The sequence below is a fragment of the Macaca mulatta genome, chromosome 13 (genome assembly GCF_049350105.2).
Source record: "Macaca mulatta isolate MMU2019108-1 chromosome 13, T2T-MMU8v2.0, whole genome shotgun sequence".
NCBI classification, from domain to species: Eukaryota; Metazoa; Chordata; class Mammalia; order Primates; family Cercopithecidae; genus Macaca; species Macaca mulatta.
Window position 1 is genome coordinate 5,885,987 of NC_133418.1, and position 26,470 is coordinate 5,912,456.

The 26,470-nt window shown below is 38.8% G+C and overlaps 1 protein-coding gene across 3 annotated transcripts in view; it reads right to left on the reverse strand.

Moving 5' to 3' along the window:
• Nucleotides 1-26,470, reverse strand: part of TMEM131 (transmembrane protein 131) — a 254,703-nt gene that overhangs the window by 75,689 nt on the left and 152,544 nt on the right. For all 3 annotated transcript variants that reach the window (XM_028832201.2, XM_015112922.3, XM_077958821.1), the window contains exons 6-11: nucleotides 16,876-16,992; nucleotides 14,551-14,673; nucleotides 9,601-9,681; nucleotides 7,306-7,456; nucleotides 7,152-7,208; nucleotides 5,913-5,974 (exon numbers count right to left, since the gene is read on the reverse strand). In XM_028832201.2, the coding sequence (XP_028688034.2) occupies nucleotides 5,913-5,974; nucleotides 7,152-7,208; nucleotides 7,306-7,456; nucleotides 9,601-9,681; nucleotides 14,551-14,673; nucleotides 16,876-16,992 (591 nt within the window). The remainder of the gene's footprint in view (nucleotides 1-5,912; nucleotides 5,975-7,151; nucleotides 7,209-7,305; nucleotides 7,457-9,600; nucleotides 9,682-14,550; nucleotides 14,674-16,875; nucleotides 16,993-26,470) is intronic.

Below are 26,470 nucleotides of genomic sequence, written 5' to 3' on the forward strand. Positions count from 1 at the left end.
CAGAAAGAGAAACAGAGACAAAAAAGAAGTCAAAGAGAAAGAAAAAGAAACGGAAGTAGTGAAGAAAAAAAGTGAACCGTATTCCTTTAAAAGCCAGGGTAAATTTAAAACCTATAATTGATAATTGAAGGTCTTCTCTGTAACCCTATAACACTCCAACACCACCTTGTTGTCCGTGTAAGTAAGGACATACCACAAAAGCACTGAGGGCACTGACAACCCGTAGCCTTCCTATCAAAAATCCTTAAACCAGCAGGTTTCCTAACAGGAGATCTAAATCTTTACTAATTACCATACAAAGGTCAGACCAGACCTAGGAGAAGCTCCTTTCAGGACAGGAGATAGATGGTTCCTCCCAAGCGATTAAGGGAAAAAGACACAATGCGTATTCAGTAAGTGATAAGGGAACTCTTGTAGAAGCAGTTAGAAAAACTGCCTAATAATTGTTCTGCTCAAACCTGCAAGCTGTTTGCACTCAGCCAAACCTTACAGTATTTACAAAATCAGGAAGGAGCCATCTATACCAATTCTAAGTTAATATGGACTAGATGAGGTTTTATTAATAGCAAAAAATTTTTTAAATCCCAAACTTACAAGGCTTTCAACAAAAGTTTGCTAAAAGTTAACAGTGTAACATGTACTATCCTAACTTCTAATCTTACGGAAATCAGTGCCCCTCAAAGCTCAAGTCCCTCAGCGCAGGGTCATACAACTAATACCCCTACTTACAGAAATGTCCACTGCTACAGGAACCGGAATAGCAGGTTTATCTATTTTATTACCCTACTACAATGAACTGTCAAAGGACTTCTCAGACAGTTTGCAAGAAATCACAAAATCTATCCTTACTCTACGATCCCAAGTAGACTCTGGCAGCAGTGACTCTCGAAAACCGCGGAGGCCTAGACCTCCTCACTGCTGAGAAAGGAGGACTCTGCAACTTCTTAGAGGAAGAGTGTTTTTTTACACTAACCAGTTGGGGATAGTATGAGATGCTGCCCAGCGTTTACAGGAAAAGGCTTCTGAAATCAGATGATGCCTTTCAAACTCTTACACCAACCTCTGGAGTTAGGTGACATGGCTTCTCCCCTTTCTACGTCCTGTGACAGCCATCTTGCTATTACTCGCTTTGGGCCCTGTATTTTTAACCTCCTTGTCAAATGTGTTTCTTCTTGGATCGAGGCCATCAAGCTACAGATGGTCTTACAAATGGAACCCCAAATGAGCTCAACTAACAACTTCTACCGAGGACCCCTGGGTCGACCCACTGGCCCCTTGGCAGGCCTAGCGAGTTCCCCTCTGGAGGACACTACCACTGTAGGATCCCTTCTTCGCCCCTATCCAGCAGGAAGCAGCTAGAACGGTCACTGTCCAATCCCCAACAGCAGTTGGTGTGTTCTATTTAGATGGGGGATTGAGAGGTGAAGCCAGATGAACTTCCTGGATTGAGTGGGGACTTGGAGAACTTTTCTGTCTAGAGGACTGTAAATGCACCAATCAATGCTCTGTGTCTAGCTAAAGGATTGTAAATGCACCAATCAGCACACACTGTCTAGCTAAAGGATTGTAAATGCACCAATCGGCCGGGCGCGGTGGCTCAAGCCTGTAATCCCAGCACTTTGGGAGGCCGAGACGGGCGGATCACGAGGTCAGGAGATCGAGACCATCCTGGCTAACACGGTGAAACCCCGTCTCTACTAAAAATACAAGAAAATTAGCCAGGTGAGGTGGCGGGCACCTGTAGTCCCAGCTACTAGGGAGGCTGAGGCAGGAGAATGGTGCGAACCCGGGGGGGCGGAGCTTGCAGTGAGCTGAGATCACAGAGCAAGACTCCGTCTCAAAAAAAAAAAAAAGTAAATGCACCAATCAGTACTCTGTAAAATGGACCAATCAGAGCTCTGTAAAATGGACCAAATAGCAGGACGTAGATGGGGCCAAATAAGGGAATAAAAGCTGGCCACCTGAGTCAGCAGAGGCAACCTGCTCGGGTCCCCTTCCACACTGTGGAAACTTTGTTCTTTCGCTCTTCACAATAAATCTTGCTGCTGCTCACTCTTTGGGTCCACACCATCTTTAAGAGCTGTAACACTCACCGTGAAGGTCCGTGGCTTCATTCTTTAAGTCAGCGAGACCAAGAACGCACCAGAAGGAACCAACTCTGGATATACAATGAAGGACTGACCATTTTTCAATATGCTTAAAGGCTAGAAGTGGGAGTTCATCAGTAACAAGCACACCATTTTTCGAGTGCTATCAGCCTGTACACCACCAAGTCAGAAATAGCTAAGCAAGGATGTTTGTTAAAATATAGTCACTGTAAGTAGTAAGAACTTAAAATAGCTGATGAATCTTTTTCATATGAAACACACCACTTTAAGATTTTTCTTACCAGATAAAAACTTTACATTAGTATTGCTACCTTAAAATATGCTGCAGTAATAACAAAGAAATATTCAACTGAAAAATCGTGTTTTATACAAATGGTCTGAATTGTTCACTCATTATCAGTAAAAACAAACCCAAATTGTTAAAACCCATTCTCCAAGGAAACGAAAACAGAGCAAACAAACAAACCCAAGACAAAACATTTAAGTAGCTGGCCCATTCTGGTGTGGCTTTAAATGAGAACTAACACACAATCACCACCTTGTAGTAAGCATATTTATACAACCAACCTGTTTTATATTAGTGACTATTGCTAACTCACAGATAATCAAGAAGTGGAAACACTGTTGCAAGTTCCCAGGAAAGGCAGCTCACAAGCTGGCATATGTTCTAAATATAGTTCTAGGCTTTTCTCACAACATTCAGACCCAACTAAAGCTCAGTAACCCTCAAGTGAAATTCAAGGGTCCGGAACATTCTAAAACTGCTTATAAAAGCACTTGAGCAAACAAGGGAAATAACCTTTCAGCATTTAACATTGTATTTCTAATAATGTGTGTACCAATTCACTAAAGCGTATGTTAAGCTGATATGCTTACAGACATGGAAGGACAGAAAGCAAAGGAGACCACTTGGATTCCAATTTGTCCATTACCAAGGGAAACCTCATCCAAACATTCCTCTGAAGACATCTCAGGCAAACTTACTCCATCATTTATATAGCACTAATGTTTTGTAAATGCTGAGGAAAGCCATTTTCTCAAAGTTGCATTAGAGACATACTAGGAGAGTTTGGACCTGAGCATCCTGTCTGTTAGCAGGTGAGGAACTCATAATTGGAATTGCTTGCTTTAGTAATCCCATATTTAGAAAGAGAATGAATTCCCTGAAGGGGAATTAAAAAAAAAATCTCCAGCTTCTAGTACTGCTTAGCAAATCCTAAAAATTCTGTGTTTGTGAAATAGGAGGAGGCAGGAACCCTTCTAAATAACTGTCAGTCTAAGCCTGGTGAATTATGCAGAAAATGCTGAAACACACAGGAAAAACCTTAAGAAGAGCTCTGAAAACTCAGTTTCCACGGTGGGTGGGCTTGCCCCATAGCTGATAAGGTGGGAAGTCTAAGCCACCATCATTTCTCAGGCTGATTGCTAAATCAGATCCCAAATGGTCTCCTTTGCTTTCTGTCCTTCCATGTCTGTAAGTTCACTCTCCACAAAGTAGCTACAGTGACCTTTTACATTTTACAACACATAAATCAGATGATGTCACTCTGCTGTTTAAAATCCTATTACTAATTTCCCATTACACTTAGAATAAAATCTAAGTATCTCCCAGAGTTCCAGGAAGCCCTGATTAACAGTGAGCTCCATGGGGTAGGGAACTCCGGTGGTCTGATCCACTGCTGTATTCTCAGTCAGCACAGCAGCTGGCATAGTTGATGCTCATTAAATATTTATTGAATGGGTGAATGAAGGAGGAAACAGAAAACCACCAAAACACTGGCAGAGTTTGGGCTTTGGATATTATAAAAGACACACACACAGGTAGGTACAGATGTATTATATTAATAGATATATATAGGTTTTTAACAGGAATATTGACTGTGCAATTAAAATGATATATTCATAAATATGTGATTGCTAAGTGGCACTGTATAATATACTTTCATGTTTCATATACCCTTTTTTTTTTTTTTTTTTTTTTGAGACAGAGTCTTGCTCTGTTACCCAGGCTGGAACACAGCCGTACGATCTTGGCTCACTGCAACCTCCACCTCTGAGGTTCAGGCAATTCTCCTGCCTCAGCTTGAGTAGCTGGTACTACAGGCGTGTGCCACCATGCCTGGCTAATTTTTGTATTTTTAGTAGAGACAGGGTTTCGCCATGTTGGCCAGGCCGGTCTTGAACTCCTGACCTCAAGTGATCCACCCGCCTCAGCCTCCCAAAGTGCTGGGATTACAGGTGTGAGGCCACCATGCCTGGCCTACTTTTGCATTTTTTATAGTTGTGTAAGTCACTTCCAGGAAAAAAAAAAAAAAAAGCTCTCAGTTTTCCTATTTAGAAAACTAGGACCACTGCACCTTATAGGTATTAAAGTAATACATTTACTACATAACAGCACTAGCCTAGTGCCTGACTCAGCAAGAGCAAAAATGTTCACCTACAATGTATCCAAAAACTCCTTAGTAAATAAGAAAAAGGAAAAACAGGGGCCTATTTAATGCCATGTCATAAGTGAACTGAATACTAGTTCTTCACATTCTTCAGGTTAATTGCCAATTTCATTTTTCCATAAAATGTTCATTGAAAAAGATATTTGTGTTTCAGTCCATTTATTGTATGTAAAAAGTTAGGCTGGTTTGCTCGGGCTTCGTAAAGGTACTTTCCCATCAAATCCCCAAATCACATTAGGAGAAATGCCAGATCAGATACGAGGACGCTGCCTGCACCCCGATCCCACTGGTGAGGCAGGTCACTGCGCGTCAGAATGTGGTTACCTGGGAAGCCCATCTCCACCCCGATCCCACTGGTGAGGAAGGTCACTGCGCAGGGGAATGTGGTTACCTGGGAAGCCCATCTCCACCCCGATCCCACTGGTGAGGAAGGTCACTGCGCAGGGGAATGTGGTTACCTGGGAAGACCATCTCTTGCTTCCTGGCTGGGGTTTGTATATTCTTCTCTCTTTGGTCTACTCCACCAGCTGGTGATAAAATCTGGGTATGGCCATCGATGGACAAAGTTCCCTTAAATCTCAAGCCCACATGATCTATATCTCATTTTATCAGTTCACTGAAGTTAAGTTTCTGGTATCAGCACAAATTATAGTAAAAATGTTCTATTTTCCTATATAATGATTCCCTATGTATATATGTTAGGGACCTCATCAGAAAGAGAGGTTGTGGGCCAAGGCAAAACTTAGATATCCCCTTTTCCCCTAAAACGATCTAATGGCACCTCAATTCCACTGTATGGCCTAAAAGTTACTTATTTGGTACATATGTGTGAGGGAGAGAGGGCCTTAGTTTATAATGTGCTGTCTAAGGTAGTTCAGTAACTGCTAGTTAGGGAGCCTGCGACAAGTGTTAACAGCACTTTACCACTACCTACAACATTTTTTTTTTGCTTATTTTCTTCCCAGTTCATCTGACTCTTTTTCCTCTTTCCTGCCCATACCTTAATCTGATAAAATCTGATAAAATCCTTATAACCTGTTTTTCTTTCCACATGGCCCACAGATTTTAGGATCTATCAGAACAGGCCTTTTATATGACTGTGCCTGTATAAGAAACTCATGAACTTTGGTTCAAACTTACTTTGAAAAGACTGCCTATATTTCCCTCTCATCCTTAAAATCTGGGTGGCTGGGGCGGAACTGGTTTCTCACATCACACTTAGAACCAAAATGTCACCAGGTCATCACAAAATAGAATTCTTTTAGAGTAAGGGTTTAATTATTTTTAACTTCGTAATACATTTAAAAACAAAGAATATATAAATTAGAAAAAAAAAAAAGAAGTAAAAACTTACTGTTATTGGTACATCTTTTGTTCCTGAATTTAATAAATGAAGATTTAAAACTTTTGGTAGATCTGTTAAAATTGAGGAAAAGAAGTATTTCTTTAAAAGGTGTGCTTTTAAACCAAGTTAGAATCTTTACCTTGTAAGATATCAAACTGAAGCTATCAATTTGTGAAATACAATAACATTAATAAAAAGAAACATTAGGTGGTAATTGCTTTACTCATAAGGACACTGTGTATTATAAGAACTGTTCCCTCTTAAACCAGATTTTTGAAAACCCCAAAATATATACTTTTTTTTTTTAATGAGACAAAATCTTGCTCTGTCACCCAGGCTGAAGTACAGTGGCGCACTCTTGGCTGACTGCAACCTCAGTCTCTTGGGTTCAAACGATCCTCCCACCTCAGCCTCCTGAGTAGCTGGGATTACAGGCGTGTGCCCCCATGCCCAGCAGACTTCTGTACTTTTTTTTAGTAGAGGCGGGGTCTCATCATGTTGGCCAGTCTGGTCTTGAACTCCTGGCCTCAGGTGACCTGCCTGCCTCCACCTCCCAAAGTGCTGGGATTATAGGCATGAGCCATCATGCCCAGCCCCCAAAATATTATTTTTTTAGTGAACTCAGACATTACTAAACTTCTAGCTTTTCAGCAAAACATAATGAAGCAAATTAATAATTTATAATGTAAAAATATATTAAAAGCAAATCTAACTTTTAAAGATGTGGTCTTCAATCTTAACTACATTTTATTATATATAGTGCATATACATCCCAAATTACAAGTACTCTTAGTTTTTCCTTAGTAAAATTCTTGACTTGGTTGTTTTTAATTGTAGAATTTGAATTTTCTGAACAGCTGTGACAAGCTTTTAACATTTTGTCATAATATAATTTAATAACTCATATCTAAACAAAATCCAGAAGCAAAAATCAACATTCAGCATAACTAAATCCATGAGCAACTGGATTGAGAAACTAGAAAACTACTTTCTGCCTCAATCTTCCATTTAGGTGACTTAAATTATCCCACGGCCTTGTTTTGCAACCTGGTAAGCAATGCCACCCCCCCTCGGAGGAATGGGGTATAAACTGGTAAAGGCACTGAGTCTGAAAGGAAGATTTGTACAAGATCATGCGACCCACTGAAATGATGTTAAAGCTGAATTACAAAGTACAGTAGAGCACTGAATACAGGGATTTAAAAAACAACAACGACTCCATAAAGACTCTTTTAAAAGATTTTTTACCTTGTGTTCTTAGTGTACCGAAATCTAACATTTCAGTTGAGGAATAAATTCCAGGAGCTTGGAAAAAAGAAAAGTCAACAATTATTGTTCACTTTGCCCGAGTAAGCTGCACTGAAAACAAAACAACTTTCGATTTCCTCAGTTTTCCACTAACCTGTTGTAACTTCAACCTCAACAGGAAGAATGATAAACTCTGTGCTGTCTGAAGCATTCGTCTTGATTCTTATGAAGGCTGTGTGATTATCTGCTTCTCTAGATGAAAAACTGGCTCTCATCACTCCCTTGGTTTCATAAGGAGGAATTTCCTGACAAGTTAACAGACCACAATGTAGCACAGCGTTTGTAATGGAGCAAAACCACCATATTTTACTGAACTGGATGACACTGACTGAAAGATGAGTATTTTATATACCTATTAATAAAAAATGCATTGCTAATTAAACCAATATGTAACACACACTCCATTTCTGGAGAACTTTAAAATGTGAAAAACGTGCTGTTTAGAATCTATCAAATATGATACGAAAAGTAGGCAAAGTAAAAGAAGTCAAATGATCTGAAAACAAATTGTCAGTTACAAAAGCCCCATTAAAAGGTAAAACTAACCTACAAAACCAGTTATTTTTAAACATGCTAGTTAGTGGTGTTTGTGTATATAACTCGGTCTTGAAATTTAACCAACAGAAATGTCACCATCAGAGGAAAAGACTTTTCTAGAAGTCCACAAGAACCTCCATAAATGGCTTACACTGCTCTTTCATGGAAAACCTAACAATGCAAAGCTTCTCTAGGAAATCTAGTTTACCAACTGCATTCATGTAAGACAGCAAACATTTTCAGTCCTGTAATGAGAGAACATTTATATACTAAAAGGAAGACTTACTGGAAAAAACATTTTGAGGGGTACTCTCTTTCCTGGTTTTAGAACAACATGGCTCCCTGGGGACTACTGGAATTTCTTCTCTGCACAAACCTTTCAGCATATTTTAGGAGATCCCTGTATTCTAGAGCTTAGTGGGCCTTCACTTATCCCTACTCTCTTTTTAGTTCCAAAGCAGAAAACAGGAGATTGGAACCCTCCTAGGATCGGAGGGATGGACCATCCACTCCCCAACTCTAGAGAGTTGCTTTGGTCTCTGGGGTTTCCTCATATACACTGAAATAGGCTGGAGGTGAGGTCACAGCCCGCTGGCTTTTTTCTCAGTCTAGGTTTGTAGGAGTAAGAATTACTGTATCTTTTTTCGCAGCCACTAGGACTATAAAAACATTATGCTATTCTCTGTTATCATTCATTATCATTCTTGACTATTTAAAAATCTGAATTCTCTATTTATTAGATACCAATTATATTTCACAGGAAGTTCGTAGTTATTCTGTCTAGAAGCATAATATATACAGATTCAATAGTCTGAATTTAATCCTCTGAAGCATTGCTTTGTAAATGATTTTTCACTCAAACACCATAATTTCAAGGTGAAACATTTTTGTGAAAGGACATAAATAAACTGTCCATTGCATATTTCTTTTTGCTACTGTGTTTATATATTCTGAGAATTAACCAAATTAGTGGCTGATAAATTTGTTTCTAAATGTTTATATTAACATCCTAAACATGTAATCTCCACATCTCTTCCCTGGTCAAGACTGGGGTCAGAAGACAGAATCAAGAGGCTGTGTGTGTGTAACAGTAGTTAATAAAGAAACTCTGATTCTCAAACCTTATTCCTGGTGGCAAAATTTGTGTTCCTCCAATTACAGATGAGCAGTGATCTGAGTGACCTGGGTATGGAACTGAATTGACCACAACTGGCTTCTCCCTCTTGGATTAAAGCATGTAAACATTTTAAAAACTCTCACATGGCAAGAACCTTTACAAATAAGGTTCTCTTACATATCTTTAATTTGGTTAATATTGTTAAATATTCAACAATATTGAAGGTGAACACAGATCACCTTCAAGAATTAAAAATTTTCTAAGTCATCACAGGTGCTTGCCTAGGTTCCCTCTGCAAGTGCCATCTCCTTTACCAACGGTGAATATGAACGTTCAATTACTTACCTTCAAAAACAAAACAAAACCATAATGAATCCTTCCTACATTTTTTTAATCCTTTACTTTTTTCATGTGTAAAGCACATCATAAATTATCAGACTCAGAGACAACTTTACCCATATAATTCTGAGAAAGAATAGCTGAAGTTACTTTCCATGTAGTGGGGTAGAACTCCCACCAATTTTATTCACTGCCCTTTCCAAAAATTACTACTTATATTCCCTCCTCAATCTCTCCTCCAATTTTCGTATATACTTGACATAAATTAACATTAAGACAATGATTAAAGAGAAGTCATCCATATTTGTTCAGCCTATAAGGAGTTAAGTATTTTCCAATTTAAGAATAATTGGTTTCATGGGAGCACACACAAGAGAATACTAGGTTACAACTCACCCACAGTTTTCTGGTACCTCCTTGTTGACCCGTTGGGAGTTCTAGGTGAAGGTCTCCTCCACTAGAGTACATTTCTACAACCTGGGGCAAAAGAGCACACGATGGCTAAGTTCAAAGTCATATTCTCAAAGCATGTGATTGCTATTACAGAGAAATAATTCTGACATCCTAATTGTTTATCACAAAACATTCAAAAACATTTAAAGATATAAATGTAGGATACGTATCATATCACTAAATTCAGTGCTCCGTATGTGTAAGCAATAGTGGTATTTTTAATTAAGGTAACTTTGAAAATTTTACTTAGAAACAGTGTAAGTATAATAGTTGTTCCAGGGACCAGATTTTAGAAGTAACAGGATACTTTTTTTTTTCCAAAGGGAATAATTTACAAAAATTACCAAGTTTTGGAAACATAAATTTTGTATTTCTTATAGTAACATAAAGTGCTTCTTTATCCATACATTTATAACAAGATCCAGCAGTGGATCTACCGTAACTGTGAAATGGTGAAGAGTGTAAATATTATTTTGAGATATATACAACTCTTGTGGAACATGAAAATACGTGGTTTCTACTGGAAGCAAAAATATTTCTGTGGCTTATGTGTAAGCTTATGATTTTTTTAAAAACAGCTTTATTATCATTGATGTAAAATAAACAATACCTATTTAAAGTATACAACCTGATGAATTGTGTTTGGGCATAAAACCATCACTGTAATTAAGATATTAAATATATCCGTTATCACCAAAAGCTTCCTCATGCCTTGTGCAATCCATTCATCCTTCTCTGTCCCTTCTTACTTTTCTAGGCAACCACTGATCTGCTCTCTGTCACTTCAGATTAGCTCATGTTTTCTGGAGTTTTATGTAAATGGAGTAATAGCGTATATATTCTGGTGTCTGGCTTCTTTTGCTCAGTGTAATTATTTTGGGGTCTACCACATTGTTTATGCATTAATAGTTCACTTCTATTTGATGATTATATTGCAGTTTTTCAATCCACACACCGAAGGGACATTTGAGTGGTTTCCAATGTCTGGCCATTAGAGAAAAAGCTGCTGTGGACACTGAGTACAAGTATTGGTGTGGACATCTGCTTTCCTTGCTTTTGGGTAAATATATACAAACAAAATGGGTCATAAGGCAGGAGACTTTTCTTTAAAGGTAAGTTAACCCTAGCTCTTAAAATAAAACATACATTTAATTCAATTACATTTGGGGTGAAGCTATGAGAAGGGGTGGAAAACGTTCACTTGTTTCATCACAAGAAGTCCTCCAGGAGTGAACAAAAAAGGACAAAGCAAGAAAAATGGCAATTCTTCAGTATAAGCTTAAAGGTTTTTTGTTTTTTTGTTTTTTTGAGACGGAGTCTCGCTCTGTCTCCCAGGCTGGACTGCAGTGGTGTGATCTCGGCTCACTGAAAGCTCCGCCTCCTGGGTTCAAGTGATTCTCCTGCCTCAGCCTCCCGAGTAGCTGGGATTACAGGCGCATGCTTCCACGCCCAGCTAATTTTTGTATTTTTCGTAGAGACAGGGTTTCACCATGTTGGCCACGCTGGTCTCGAGCTCCTGCATCGTGATCCACCCGCCTTGGCCTCCCAAAGTCCTGGGATTACAGGCGTGAGCCAACCCGCCTGGCCCCTTAAAGGGTTTTTTTTGTTTGTTTTTTGGTGGGGGCTGGGGAGTTGCTGCTGTAAAAGTAATGCATTTACAAAAGACTGATAAGCTGTAGATTTTGTGTGTATTATTACTTGCCTCCTGATTTATTACAGTGCTCATCTATAGTGCTTATTGTATTAATAATAACAGCACCTTAACTGAGATGAGGACTGTAGAACTTTTTCTGGAAAACCAGAAAACATCACATATTATTTCATTAATCTTTCCAGTATCAAGCAAACAAGCATAACAATGCTTGAAAACAGAAGATTAGACCAGGCACAGTGGCTCATGCCTGTAATCCCGGCACTTTGGGAGGCCAAGGTGGCGGTGCTTAACTTGAGCCCAGGAGTTGCAGTCCAGCCTGGGCAACATAGTGAGACTCTGTCTCCGCAAAAAAATAAAAAACATTAGCCAGGTGTGGTGGCGTGCACCTGTAGTCTCAACTACTCAGGAGACTGAGGTGAGAGGATTGCTTGAGCCTGGGAGGTCAAGACTGCAGTGAGCCAAGACTGCACCACTGCACTCCAGTCGTGCCTGGAAAACAAACAAACCAACCAAAAAAAAAAACCAAAAAAAACTCCAGAAGATTAAAAGGTCGCTTACTGATAACAGAGAAAATGAATAAAGAAATAGAGACAGAAAAAGTCTAAATTACAAAGTCAAAGAAATAATTACATTAAAACTAGGAACCTGACACATTCTTTACTTTTAGTCCAGTGCTATTTGTTCTAATTTAGTATAGTTTGGGAAAAAAAGGAAGCCAAGCATTATATACAGAATATATTATGTGTAAAGAAATTCCCAAAATAAATGTTTCTGTGCCCACATGCTTGCACGCACAGAGAAAGGTGTAGAATGACACATACAAGGTGGCAAAAGTGGTGTCCATGAGGAAGGGCCTGGACTGCAACTGTGCTGTCTATGCAATAGCTATCAGCTACATGTGGTTATTTACATTTAAATTAGTTGAAATAACATTTTGGCCACCCTAGCAGAATTAAAGAGCTCAACAGTCACACGTAGCTAGCAGCTATTCTTTTGGACAGAGCAGGGAAAGAACTATTCCATCATCACGGAAAGTTCTGCTGGACAGCTGGACTGGGAAGCAGGAAGTTAAAAGGGACGTTTTTGCTTCACTCATGTTTGAATTGTTAATATTTTTTTCCTGAGAACATACTCATGTGTTTATGTTGTATAATCAACAAATCATATGCATTTTCTCATTTTACAATATTTTCTTATTGTAATATTGACAAGACTAGTGACACAAAATAACACTGGACTATGAGGTTAAGAACGTCTTCCCAGGTAAACAATCTATATTTGGTTTTAAGAGAGCAGCTTTGGTGTTCCACTTGCTCTCTTGTGTAAATCTTGAATTAAAATGTTTTAACTGGAAAAAGACTAGATGAATTGAATTCAAAGTGATCACTGTGCTGGGCGATAGCTTGATAACTCCAAAGGCTGAGGAGAAAAGGTACAGACTGCAAGGCGATTCCGGCAATTGTAGACTGACCAACATCTGTTGAGTCCTGCAAGCTCCATCCTTGTGGTATGGACACCACAATGAGGCAGCAGCCTTGGGGTGTAACAGCCCTTCTACGGGAGAGCGGGCAACTCATGCAGCCGGGTCTACCAGAGTAAGAGGTCAGGCACAGTGGCTCATGCCTGTCATCTCAGTACTTGGGAAGCTAAGGCAGGAGGAATGCTTGAGGCCAGGAGTTCAAGGCTGCAGTAAACCATGATCATGCCACTGCACTCCAGCTTGAATGACAGAGGGAGACCCTGAACCTGTCTTTTTTTTTTTTTGGAGTCTCACTCTGTCACCCAGGCTGGAGCGCAGTGGTGTGATCTCGACTCACTGCAAGCTCCGCCTCTCGGGTTCACGCCATTCTCCTGCCTCAGCCTCCCAAGTACCTGGGACTACACACGCCCGCCACCAAGCCTGGCTAATTGTTTTGTGTTTTTAGTAGAGACAGGGTTTTACTATGGTCTCGATCTGACCTCGTGATCCGCCCGCCTCGGCCTCCCAAAGTACTGGGATTACAGGCATGAGCCACTGTGCCCAGCCTTGGGAAAGCAGCAAGAATTTCAGACGTTTCTATATAGCTTTGTAATAACAGCCAGAACAGGGAAGCTACACCATTACCTAAAGTATCAAAAGGATGTAAACGACAGAAGGATAGTGAGGATAAGAGGGAATACTTCCCACCTGAAAAGCAGGACATAAGAGCAGGTTTTTCTGTGATGTAGACATCCAGCTACAAAAATTAAAACTGGGGCAGAGTACTTTTATCAGTAGCTATCTTCACCCAGATGTTGCCAAGTGTTGGGGAGCGATTTCTTTCTTGCTGCTTTCACTTATCATTTCTAAGCATTCACTATTCAGGCTCTGAACATTTCCCCCAGTTCTTCCTCATTTCCCCTTCTGTTGTTTACGAACAGTTATACCAGGGTGGTCTGGGACAACCATTTTAGTTGCCAAAGCCCTACACTTACCACCAAATACAGTATTTTTCCTCCACCTGTCATTTTCAAGCTGCTTTAAGTCCTTCAGTGTTGGTCCGAAAGAACTCTGGCATCCTGGACTATTCTAGAAAGCATTCGCATCTACTTTTAACACAGACAACACAGCTAGAAGCCATCGAGGCTGCACATGTCACACACTGAAGTCTCTAGGATGTAAGGCACAGATTTCAGAAACTCTCTGAAGGAATGACACTAGCCACTCCCACTGTGAAAGGCACAAGGAGCTGGTGAGGAGGAATTTCACACCTGAAAACAACTACTACTAGAAGATTAGGTAAGACAAGAAGTTGCATTTTTTAAATAAAAAACAAGTTTGCTTTTACTCATAATTCTATATTACCCTTTCCCTGGATTTTAATTTCTAGGCTGCCATCACCAAAAATTTATTTCCAGAAATAAACTTGAACTGTTTTAAAAAACATGGATATTGGGCCAGAAGGTGTTGAATTGCAGGGGAAAAAAAAAGCAGCCTTGTGTAGCTAAAAACTCTTCTTTAAATGCAGAGCTGCCTAAACTATAACACCAGAGAAGCCACAGTCATTTTAAAAATGATTCCAAAAATTCAAAATCCAGACCACTGTATTCCAAAATTCAGACTACAGCAAGCTGTACTAAAAGTAATAACCCTCTTCAATACATCTATAAAACCCTATTATTTTAAATAGTCTTGGAAACTGTAACAAACTGAGATTTCACGCTAAGACATTAATTTCCACCAAAATGAAGCTTATTCAAAATCAGCATCATAAACTCACCTGTAAAGGCTCACTGTGAGGGTTGTGGATGTTTATTATAGGTGAGAAACTACTATTTACAGGGACTCTGGCCCCAAGGAATGGCCTCAATCGATATGGATTTGGAACTCCAACACCAAATACCTGTTTCAGTGGAGGAAAAAAATGCAATTTTAGTTGTTTTTAAAATTAATATTTTTAGTTATAACTCATCTAGGGAGACTGGCAAATTTAATTTATATGGAAAAATATTAACAATCCCTTTATTTTAAAAAAACCCCACAAATGTTGTTTCTGTACATGATTTGGCTACATATTTGATTTACTATGTACGTGAATTTAGAATGATTTCTTTAATATATTAGAAATCGAATAACAGTCCTTCAAGAAGGCATGCAATAGACAAAAGAAGAAAATAGGGAGTCAAAAGATTTCCTGACCCCAGCCATCAGAAGATGGATCTACCGCCCAGATAACTTCTCAAATACCAAGCCCAGCCCCAGGTCATTCCCACATGGGATGGCCCTAGGTTGACTAAGCAGGGTAAACCAGTAATTCAAATGATATTATTAACATATTGCTATTTATTAAGTGTCTATGAGGTGCTAGGCACATATACAATAGTGAACAATTCAACAGTAAAAAAAACAGATAATGTGCTGGGTCTCATGAAACTTACATCGTAGTACTGGAGACAGACTGGAAACCAATAAAAAGATTTTTTAAAAAAATCCCTCTGCTAAAGTGAGTAACAGACAGTTGTAGGTGTTGGGGGAGAGTGGAGGGCATTCAGACAGCTAACGTGTAATCCAGCAAGAGTGGCTTGGAAGACAGCAGTGGTAGTGAGGAGGAGGGAGGTAAACAGACTGTAGATATATTTAGGAGGAAGACTTGATGAAAGATTAGATGTGAAGAGGTAAAGAAAGAAGACAGCTGGCCACCGGGGTCACCATGGGAACAACCTGATCATGACCCTCAATAGTCCAGATTGGCTGTGATCACCCAGGTCTGCTGGGAGACGCCGTCGCGGGGCAATGACTTTCATTTTTGTGGCAGTCTTTTCATTTACTCAACAAGTACACGTGAAATAGGTATGATCTGTCTAGCACTTCAAAATTACTGAACCAAGCATCAACAGCGTACTGAATGTCTACTAAGCAATCGTTAGATTTAGTCACCTTACAGAAACAGAAGACATGGTCCCTACTAAAAGGGAACACTGCCTCTGACCCTTATTTTATATGATGTGTCAGAGTTAATGGATACTGGGGAGGAAATGTTTTTAAAAAAAAACAAAAAACACACAAAAGCACAGGACCTGTAATGTGTCAGAGCTAACACTCGAGTTCCAGGCAGCACAGCACAGTGGTAAAGATTACAGTCTTTATAGTTACAAAGACATGAGTTTGAGTCCCCTTTAATAACTTACTAATAGCATGGGCAAACCTTTTAAAACTTCTTCAACAATAACGGTATCTATAACATAGGCAGAAGGGCATGCGTAGTACACTGCTGGACAAATATGAGCAATTACTGTTAAGAATCTTTGTTTTTTTTTCTTTTAGAGATGTGGTCTTGATCTGTCACCCAGGGTGGAGCACAGTGGTGTAATCGTAGTTCACTGTGGCCTTGAACTCTTGGGCTCAAGGGATCCTCCCACTGTAGCCTCCCGAGTAGCTGAGGCTACAAGTGCTCACCACTGTGCCCAGTTAATTTTTAAAAATGTTTTTTGTAGAGATGAGGTCTTGCTTTGTTGCCCAGGCTAGTCTTGAACTCCTGGCTTCAAGTGATCCTCCCACCTTGGCCTCCCAAAGTGCTGGGATTACATGTGTGAAGTATCATACCCAGCCTTAATAGTCTTGACATACAAAAATCTTGATTCACAAACAGAATAATAGCTGATATACAAAAAGATTTACTATATGACTCCTATATACATTAACTTCCCTTAATGACCTAAACCAAAATTCTATGTAAAAATAAGTTTATCAAAAAAATACTTACTAAAGTAGGCATGAATTTTAATTGTTTTAAGTGTTTTAATCAACACTATTATCAAGCGTGCTTCATAAGTGTGTAAAAGTAAAAATTAAACAAGAATGTGTAAGTCAGTATGAAAATACTTTTCACTATTGTCAACCTTATGTTAACACTTTAGCTGTCGCTTTAAAATCACCTGTTCGGTCTGATTTGAATAGAGATATTCACTGTAAGTATAAAAATGCTCTAAGTCTAAACTCCTACATTTTCTATTATCCTCTGAGTTTCTGCGTTCTTAAAAGGCTGGCATATAAGGCAGAGGTAATGATCATATTGTATAAAATAAGTTTTAATTCTGGTTCTTACCTGGTAAGTAAATACCCCATGATTAGATGTATTAATAAATAAAGTATTTTCTACATTTCCTACTACTCTTGCAAGAAAAACTACATCAAACGATGTATTTCCTCCTGGAAGAATTTTCTGAAACAGAAAATAAATAAAGTTAAATTCATAACAAGAAAAAAAATTATACAGCTCAACTTCCTTAAATAAGTATCTTAGAATCATTTCCATAAACTAGTTTTTCCTTTAAAAGTTTAAGCTTTAAGTTAGCAATGGAAAGTAATTAAAAAGATGTCTTCCGTATTGAATGTCTACGGTCACATATCCTTTGTCCATTAGAGCCACAGCCTTGTACAACAGATGGTTTCCTAGATTCTGTTCATTTAACAATCACTAGGCTGGCATGAAGTACCTAATTACAGGCTGTTCCATGATCAAAAATCAGATATAAGTTGCATTGAAGCTGAGCTTTTCATATAGATATACTACTGTACTACTAAGCAGTGACTTGTTTTAGCCCAAAGAATAAACCCAGGCCTCAACCTTCTGAAATCTGCCTTCCATTCACACAAGAAACAAAATGTCCCGGCAACTTAAATAGAAGAGAAGGCGGGGTGAGTGTATGTGCAGGAACTCACTCCTGTTACTTTCTGCAAACTGAGAATGTCACTATAGTTAGTAAAGTAAAATGTTATTACCACAAAACAATAGGGCTACTCCCACGTTCAAGAGACTGAAATTACGGTTCTGCCCTGCAACAAAGCCTTAAAATACATTTTAATATGTAAAGCCATCAACCTGTCTCATTCTGCCTCTATGGCTAGAACTCTAACATGCTACCTAAATTATAGCTCAAAATACATGGTAGTAAGACTCTGGCTTCACCTTAGTCTGAAGAAAGATGTCTAGACAGAGTATGTCTCCTACATTACCACCAACAAAAGAATAATTTACAAGTTGCAAATTATTGTAACTATTCTTTTGTTGCACTACATTACTGTAATAAAATGCAGCAAAAGAATAATTACAGTAATTCACGACTTTTCTTGAACCCATCACAGAGTGGATTATCAACTAGTTCAAAACTGTAGAAAGACAAGCACTTCCGAGGACAGACGGAATGGGAATACCGGCTCACCCATGGCAGAGAAGGGAAGATGATGAGGCTATTATACAGGAGTGTCAGCTAAAAATGCAGCTAACATGTTTACACATTGCTAGAGGCTGACTGTGTGAACGTGCACCAGAGCACAAAAACCCTGGAAGCTGTAGACACTGGTGCTATTCACACCCGAGCCAGAAATCAGCAACAGAAAGACATCTGGCAAACCCTCGAATAGTCTGAAATTAAACAACATGTTTCTAAAATAAGCCACGGGGGAAGTAAGTAGTAACAAAAGAAATTATAAAATATTTTGAATTGACTGGAAATGAAAGCACAATATTAAAATCTGAAGGCTGCAGGTAAAGCAATACTTGGAGGAAAATTCATAGCATTACATGCTTATTTGGAACAGAAATGTTTCACATCAATAATCTACATTTCTGTTTTGAGACACTAGAAAAAGAATAAATTAAACCCAGAGTAAGCAAAAGGAAGGAAAATAGAGCAAAAATTAATGAAACAGAAAACAGAAAGTAGCAAAAAAAAAAAAAAAAAAATCAATAAAACCGAAGCTGGTGCTCAAAAACTCCATAAAATGGATAAAACCCTGCAAAGAGTGACTGTGTATAAAAAGGGAGAAGTCAAAAATATAAGGAACTAAAATGTGGATATCACTGCATACCTTTACACACAGAAAGAATGATAAAGGAGTATTACAAGCAACTCTATGCCCATAAATTTAACAGCTAGGAGAAATGGACACATTCTTTGACAGTTGGCTAGATATGACACAATCTGCCAAAGCTCATTCAAACTGAAATAGTCCTGCACACAGTTAAAATTTAATTTGTGGTTTAAAATATTGCCACCAAGAAAAGCCTGATCTTAAATGATTTAACTCGTGGAAATGAATTCTCTACCAACCATTTAAGAAAGAAATAATACCTACGTTACATAAACTTTTCAACACACAGGAGAGAACATTCGTAATTCAGCATTACCCTGATATCAAGACCACGCAAAGACTTAAAAACTATAAGCCAATATCCTTCATAAACACAGAAACACAAGTTTCTACAAAGCATTGGCAAACTGAATCAAGGTAAGATATAAAATGGATAACACATCTTGACCAAGTAGTTTTTTTTTTTCCCATGTTGTGCTTTTCTATTTTAATGTTCAATTTATGAAAAATATGAATACTTTTTTTAACATTAGCCAATATGCACACACACAGAATTTCTTTTACAATATTAAATGTTTTATAAACCTTTCACAACTCGCTCAAACCTTTGGCTTAAAATAATTCTGTAACCCTCTAAACAAACCTGCCCCCACCAAATTTGCCATATTATCTTTTGCCAAAACACCTTGGATGTAAAACTGTTTCTTAAGTAGCCTCAATTACATGGAACAATGTTAACTCTTAGCAACTTTTAGTTTTGGTGAAAAACTTGGCAAATGTAAACCAAATATGAAATTCTAAGACCCACCCCCCCACCCCCCCCATCCCCCGCCCCACCATCTGAATGAACTCCTCCTCTCGGCCAAGAACACTTCAGAGTTAATCAGAACATCTAGTTCTGGCATTGTGGAAAAGGGGATTAGACATGCCTCATTATATACCTCCAGCATTAACATTAACACAAACATTAAGTCTGGTAAGAAACATTTACAATCTATTTCCTCTGAAGCCTGCTACCTGGAGGCTTCTTCTACACGATAAAACTTTGGTCTCCACAACCCTTCATCTTGACTCAGCCACTCCTTTCTACTGCTGGTAACTCTTCTAACCAACTACCAATTGTAATATGTTTAAATCTGGCGAGTGCGGCTGCTCACGCCTGTAATTCCAGCAGTTTAGGATGCCGAGGAGGGTGGATCCCTTGAGCTCAGGAGTTCCAGACCAGTCTGGGCAACACGGTGAAACCCAGCCTCCACCAAAAAAAAAAAAATACAAAAAACTTAGCCAGGCATGGTGGCAGGCGTCTGTGGTCCTAGTTTCTTGGGACACTGAAGAGGTAGGATCACTTGAGCTCAGTGGGCAGAGGATGCAGTGAGCCAAGATCACACCACTGCACTCCAGCCTGGGTGACACAGTGAGACCCCATATCAAACATAAATAAATAAATTAAAAAGAATATGTTTAAATCTCCCTATGACCTGGAAGCCCTCACTTAAGCTGTCTTGCCCACTCAGATCAAACCAATGTAAATCTAACATGTATTGACTGATGCAGGATGCCTCCCTAAAATGCATAAAAACAAGCTGTGCCCCGACCACCTTGGGCACATATCATCAGGACCCCCACGAGGCTGTGTGACAGGCATGGCTTTAACCTTGGCAAAATAAACTTTTTAAACTGACTGAGACCGGTCTCAGATATTTTGGGTTCACAATTAGTAACCACAGGGATTCTGAGTGGAGGCGCCCCTGATCTTTGACAAATTTCCTGTCAGTGCTTGATACCAACTTGATCTATCCTTACGGCTCAAACCAATGAGACAATTTGCTGAGGCCTGGGGGATCCCCTCCCTCAAGAGAATCCCTAATATCCCCAAATTTGGTTGACATCTAAAGTTTGTTTTGCTGTACAACTTCTTTTATGGAGTTTTGCTTGCTTCTGACAGTGAAGGCAAGCTGTCCTGCTTCCATACTGATAAAAGGAAGGTAACTCCTTTCTGGAGTTTCAGCTCACTTCCAACACAAAAGGTGAGTGTGAGTTTCTTCTTGCTTCTAAAATGGCAGAGAGCAGTCTTCAGCCAGGGACCCATTCCTAGGTTAAGTAGCTGAATTGGGTTTCATTTGTTTTGTAAATTCTCCTTAACGACTAAAGGGTACAACTGACAACCAGCAACCAAGTAGTTTGTATCTTGGAAATCCAATTCTAGTTCAACATTCAAAAATCAAATCAATGTACTTTACTTAACAGACTAAAGAAAAAGCACAAGATCATCTCAATAGCAGCATGTAATTTGACAAAATTTAATATCGATTCATGATTAAAAATCTCAGTAAACTAAGTCAATAGAAGAGAACTCCCTCAATATTATAAAGAACACCTGCAAAAACCCTAAAGAAGCTTGTCCATTTTGTGGTCCATGGGCTGCATGAAGCCCAGGGTAGCTTGAAATGGGCCCAACGCAAATTTGTAAACTTTCTTAAAACATTAAGTTTCTGTGTGTGTGTGTGTGTGTTGTTGTTGTTGTTGTTGTTGTTGTTGTTTTTTTAGCTCATCAGCTATCATTAGTGTATTTTACGTGTGGCCCAGGTAAGCAAAGATTGGACACTCCTGCCCTAGGAGCTACCATAGTATTTAATGGTGAATGACTGAATGCTTTTCCTCCAAAATTTAAAACAAGGGAAGGATGCCCTCTCTTATGACAGCTATTTAACACTGTATCAGAAGTGTAAAGAGGGCCGGAAGCGGTGGCTCATGCCTGTAATCCCAGCACTTTGGGAGGCTGAGGTGGGTGGATCACAAGGTCAAGAGATTGAGACCATCCTGGCCAACATGGTGAAACCCCGTCTCTACTAAAATTACAAAAATTAGCTGGGTGTGGTGGCACGCACCTGTAGTCTCAGCTACTCAGGGAGCCAAGGCAGGAGAATCGCTTGGACCGGGAGGCAGAGGTTGCAGTGAGCAGAGATTGCGCCACTGTACTCTAGCCCGGCGACAGAGTGAGACTCGATCTCAAAAAAACAAAAACAAAGTGCAAAGAAGCACGAAAAAAAAAATAAATAAAAGGCATTACACATTAGTACAGAAGAAAAATCAGTTTTTATTCAGATAACACGGCTTTCCATACCGAAAAATCCCTACAAAAATGCTCCTAAAAGAGTTTTAAGAAGTCATGGGAATCAAGGTCAACATATAATGATCAATTGTATCTCCATACACCAGCAATGAACCAGTGACATTCTAATTTTTAAAAACATACTATTTAGGGTAACACATGCACAAAGAAATACTGAGGTATAAATCTAATAATGTGCAAGTTCTGTAAGCTGAAAACTATAAAACATTAGTGAAAGTAACCGAAGAAGACAAATAAATGGAAATACTGTGTTCACGGGTTAGAAGACTCAATATTAGATGTTAGTTCTCCTGAAATGGATTTACATATCCAATGCAAGTGCAACCAAAATTTCAGTCTAAGGAGAAGTAACAACTAAATGCAATGTGAAATAGGATCCTAAAACAGAAAAAGTAGTACACTGATAGAAAAACTGATGAAATTCATACAAATTCTTTAGTTAATGGTATCGTACTAATGCCAGTTTCCTGGTTTGAAAATTGTACTATTGAAAGAAAACAGGCACATTCCTCAACCCCGGACCCAACACAAACAGGCCCAGTACAAACACATCCCACCATATATCTCTCAACTTCCTGAGCCCAGTACAAACACATCCCACCATATATCTCTCAACTTCCTGAGCCCAGTACAAACACATCCCACCATATCTCTCTTAACTTCCTGAGCCCAGTACAAACACATTTCTCAACTCAGAGACTACCATATATCTCAACTTTAAAAAAACACCACCTGGAAAGTCTCCGATAAGGACACAGCCGTTCGTGGTTTTACTGGAAGCGTGGGAACCAATAGAAAACTGCTAAATGTATAACTTAAAATGTTAACCAATTGTAGTGCTGCAACCAAAAGAATTCCCTTGTTCCTCTATAACTTTACGTATCCTATTTACATCGGGCTATAAAAGGCAAGCACTCCCATTGTTCGAGGCCCTCTTGTATGCGGTGGAATGGAGGGATCAAGTTCGAACTTGCAGTAAAAGATCCTTGCCGCTTGGCTTTGACTCTGGACTCTGGTGGTCTTCTTTGGGGAACAAACGGTCTGGGCATTACACTATGATTATATAAGATGTTAACATCAGAAGAATGTTAGAGTGAGGAATACATGGAAAGTATTACTTTTCTGTACATTTAAAGTTAATTCAAAAGAACATGATAAAATCTCAGATTTTTTTTTTTTTTTTAAGAAACTGATAGGCTGATTCTAAAATTTAGATGATAAAGAAAGGAAATAAGAGCCAAGGAAATTCTGAAAGAGAAAATCAAAATTGGAGGAGTCATAGTGTCTAATTCTAATAATTAATATAAAGCCACAGTTATCAAAACAGTATGGGCTGGTGAAAGGACAGGTATTTCAGAGTCTATTAGAACGTATTAGAACATAGTGAAGAGTCCAAAACCAGACTCACACATACACAAGGTCAACTGACTTTCAACAAAAATACAGTGGGATTTTAATGAAAACGGATAGTCTTTTTCAATGGATAGTCTTTTTCAACGGATAGTCCAGGAACAAACGAATATCCATATGCAAAACAAATCAAAACAATCCTCAATCCATATCTTATACCATAAACAAACAGCAGCTAAAAATGGGCTGTAGATCTAAATCTAAAATCTAAAACTATGATGGTTGTCCCTCGGTATCTGTGGGATTGGCTCCAGGACTTCATGCAGATTCCAACATCTGTGGATGCTCAAGTCTCTGCTATAATACAAAGCAGCATTTGCATATAACCTATGCCTATCCCCCTGGCTATGCACGTATCTCCCGGGGAAACTTTAAATAATCTCCACATTACTTGTAATACTTAATACAATGTAAATGCTAAGTAAATAGTTTATACTGTATTATTTGTCTGAACATGTATAGACAAGAAAAGTCTTGTTCAGTACAGAAGCACTTTTTTTTTTTTTTTTTCTCAAATAGTTTTGACCTGTAGTTGACTAGATCCATGGATAAGAAGCTCATGGCTGCAGAGGGCCAGCTGTACTTCTAGGAAAGAAAAAAATGGAGAAAATCTTTGTGACTTTGGATTAGGCAAAGATTTCCTAGCTACAACTCCCAAAGCATGACCCATAAAAGAACAATTTGATAAACTGGACACCATGAACATTATAAACCTCTGCTCTTTCAAAGATATAGAATGAAAAGGTATGACACAAACTAGAAGAAAAGACTTGTAAAATCACGTATCTCAAGAAAGACTTGTATCCTGAACACATAAGGAACTCTCACGAACTCAATGAAAAAACAAATAACTCAACTTAAAAAACAGGCAGAAGAACTGAACAGACACTTCACCAAAGGAAACATATGGATGGCAAATAAAAAGATGCTCAACATCAATTTTCACTGGAGAACGCAGGTTAAAATAAAAATGGCCTAACACTGTACACCGAGCTGAACCACTCGCATCACAAAACACACAAACCTCAGAATGCAGCGTGCTAATAGCGACGTGGGGCAACGGAAACTCTCACATGTTTCTCATGGGAATACAAACGGGTACAGTTGTTACAAAAAAACTGTTAACATCTGTATGTAAATATTTACAGTGGGTTTAAATAATAGCTCCAAACTGGAAACACCCCGAAAGTCTTCAACTGGTGAATGAATAAACACACAGTGACATTGCCAGCCAATGAAATACTATTCCATAATAATAAAGTGGTACAAAGAACTGATACAGCCTGCTACACCAACCAACATGAAATGCATTATGCTAAAAGAAAGAAGCCAGACTAAAAACACTATATGCTACATGGGTCCCAAATCAATACAGTCTTCTGGAATAGGCGACACTCAGTGGTTTGAGTTGACCAAGTTGTTGATTATATGACCTTATGGGTTTGTCAAAACTCAGAACTATATACTAAAAGGGTGAATTTTACTGCAAGTATACTGTAATTTAAAAACAAATACATATAGAATATATATTAAATATATCTGTGTGTGTATATGTATACACATATACATATATATATATATATATATATATATATTTTTTTTTTTTTACTGTTTTGGGTGAATCCACAAGGGTTGCGGACTCACTCAAGCATATTTTAGCCTGGACCTTTTTTTATGAGGGTCTCAGTGTTCATGTTCCCTTGGAGTAAGAACAAATAATTGAATGTTTAGGTTTAACTCTTGGTGGGCAAGATTAAAGCCAAATTAACTTTAAAACAACAAAATCTTGAAATGAAGTGGGTAATATCACTGAGTTCAGGCAGTCCACCCACACTTTTTATTGTCGTGAATTTAATTCCACAGAATCATATGACTGGTCACCCTCTCATCACCTTCCTAACTCCCTCTGACAATGTAAGGATTCACAGAACTGACACTGAGAGACACAGAGAGGACTCTGGCAATACGAACAAAACAAAACGAAACAAAATATGACAATATCATTTTCCCATCTAAGATGCCAGTGCCTGTAATACCGATGTTTTATACCATACCAAGAATAAAAAAAGAAGAACAAGAGAACGTTCTTCAAATAAAACAAGGAGTGAGGATGACAAGTACAAACCCAAGCCACAGAAAGGGGCAGTGAAGAAAACTTATGTGACTCATTCTGGGCACCGCAGGAAGGGAGAAAAACTAACTTACTCTTAAAATTTGCACTGTGTATCAGTACTCATGGAGGTGTGTGGTCTGAATCCCTATCAGTGGTCTAATCAAGCAGAAAATTTAATGTTTCCTTGGTAGAGTTGAGACCACCAGTGCCATTCTCTCTGGGAAAACACACCCTTAAACCGGGCTGACCGTGACGGTAAGGTGCCCTTGACTGTAACGTGGGTCTCAGTTTCCGATATTAAAAAAAGTGAAAAAAAATTTACCTACGTAACGAACCTGCACATCCTGCACATGCATCGCTGAACTTAAAAGTTGAAAGAAAAAAAAAGGTAGCAAAATTAGTACAATAAATGCTGTGTATCCACCAAAAAAAAAATCTGAAATGTTCTCTAAAAAAAGTGACAGTTACAGAATTATGGTATTCCCACCCAAGACCAGTTCTAGTGTCAATGAGGAGATTCCTAAAGCCTATGTGTATAATGGAAAATGTATCCAGAGGAAAACCGGTGTCCTTTAAAGTGTTTATGGGAACTTAATTTGATTTAAAAATGTCTCTATTCAAACAATACCCTTTTAAGGCCCATCTAAACTCCAAAGAGTTAGGAAAATCACCATGGAATGTTTAATTTTTAGTGCAGTTTTCTGCCACTATTGGAACTGGCCATCTAGTATATAGCTGATCGACAGGAGATCTGAGTTTCTAGTAATACCACTAACAAATCGTAATTTTCCCAAGTCAGCACTGTACCACAGCTCAGTCCCTGGGTGATCTCCTTCCTTGGTGATCTCATCCAGATCCATGGCTTCATATCTACACTAGTGACTCCGAAATCTCTATTTCTAGTCTAGTCCTCATATAGCAAACTCATAGACTAACTGCCTATTTGCCACCTCCTCTTGGATATCTAGGAGATACCTGAAATCTAACATGTCCAAATTGAATTACTGGTTGTACCTCCGAAACCTGCTCTACCCTCTGCCTTCTTCAATTCAGCTGATTGCAACTTTGTCCTTCTAGTTGAGGACTAGAGTTCAGGACAAAACTCTAGAGTCAATTTTCACTCTTCTCTTTCTCTCAAATCCCACATCAGGAAATCCTGTTGGGTGTATC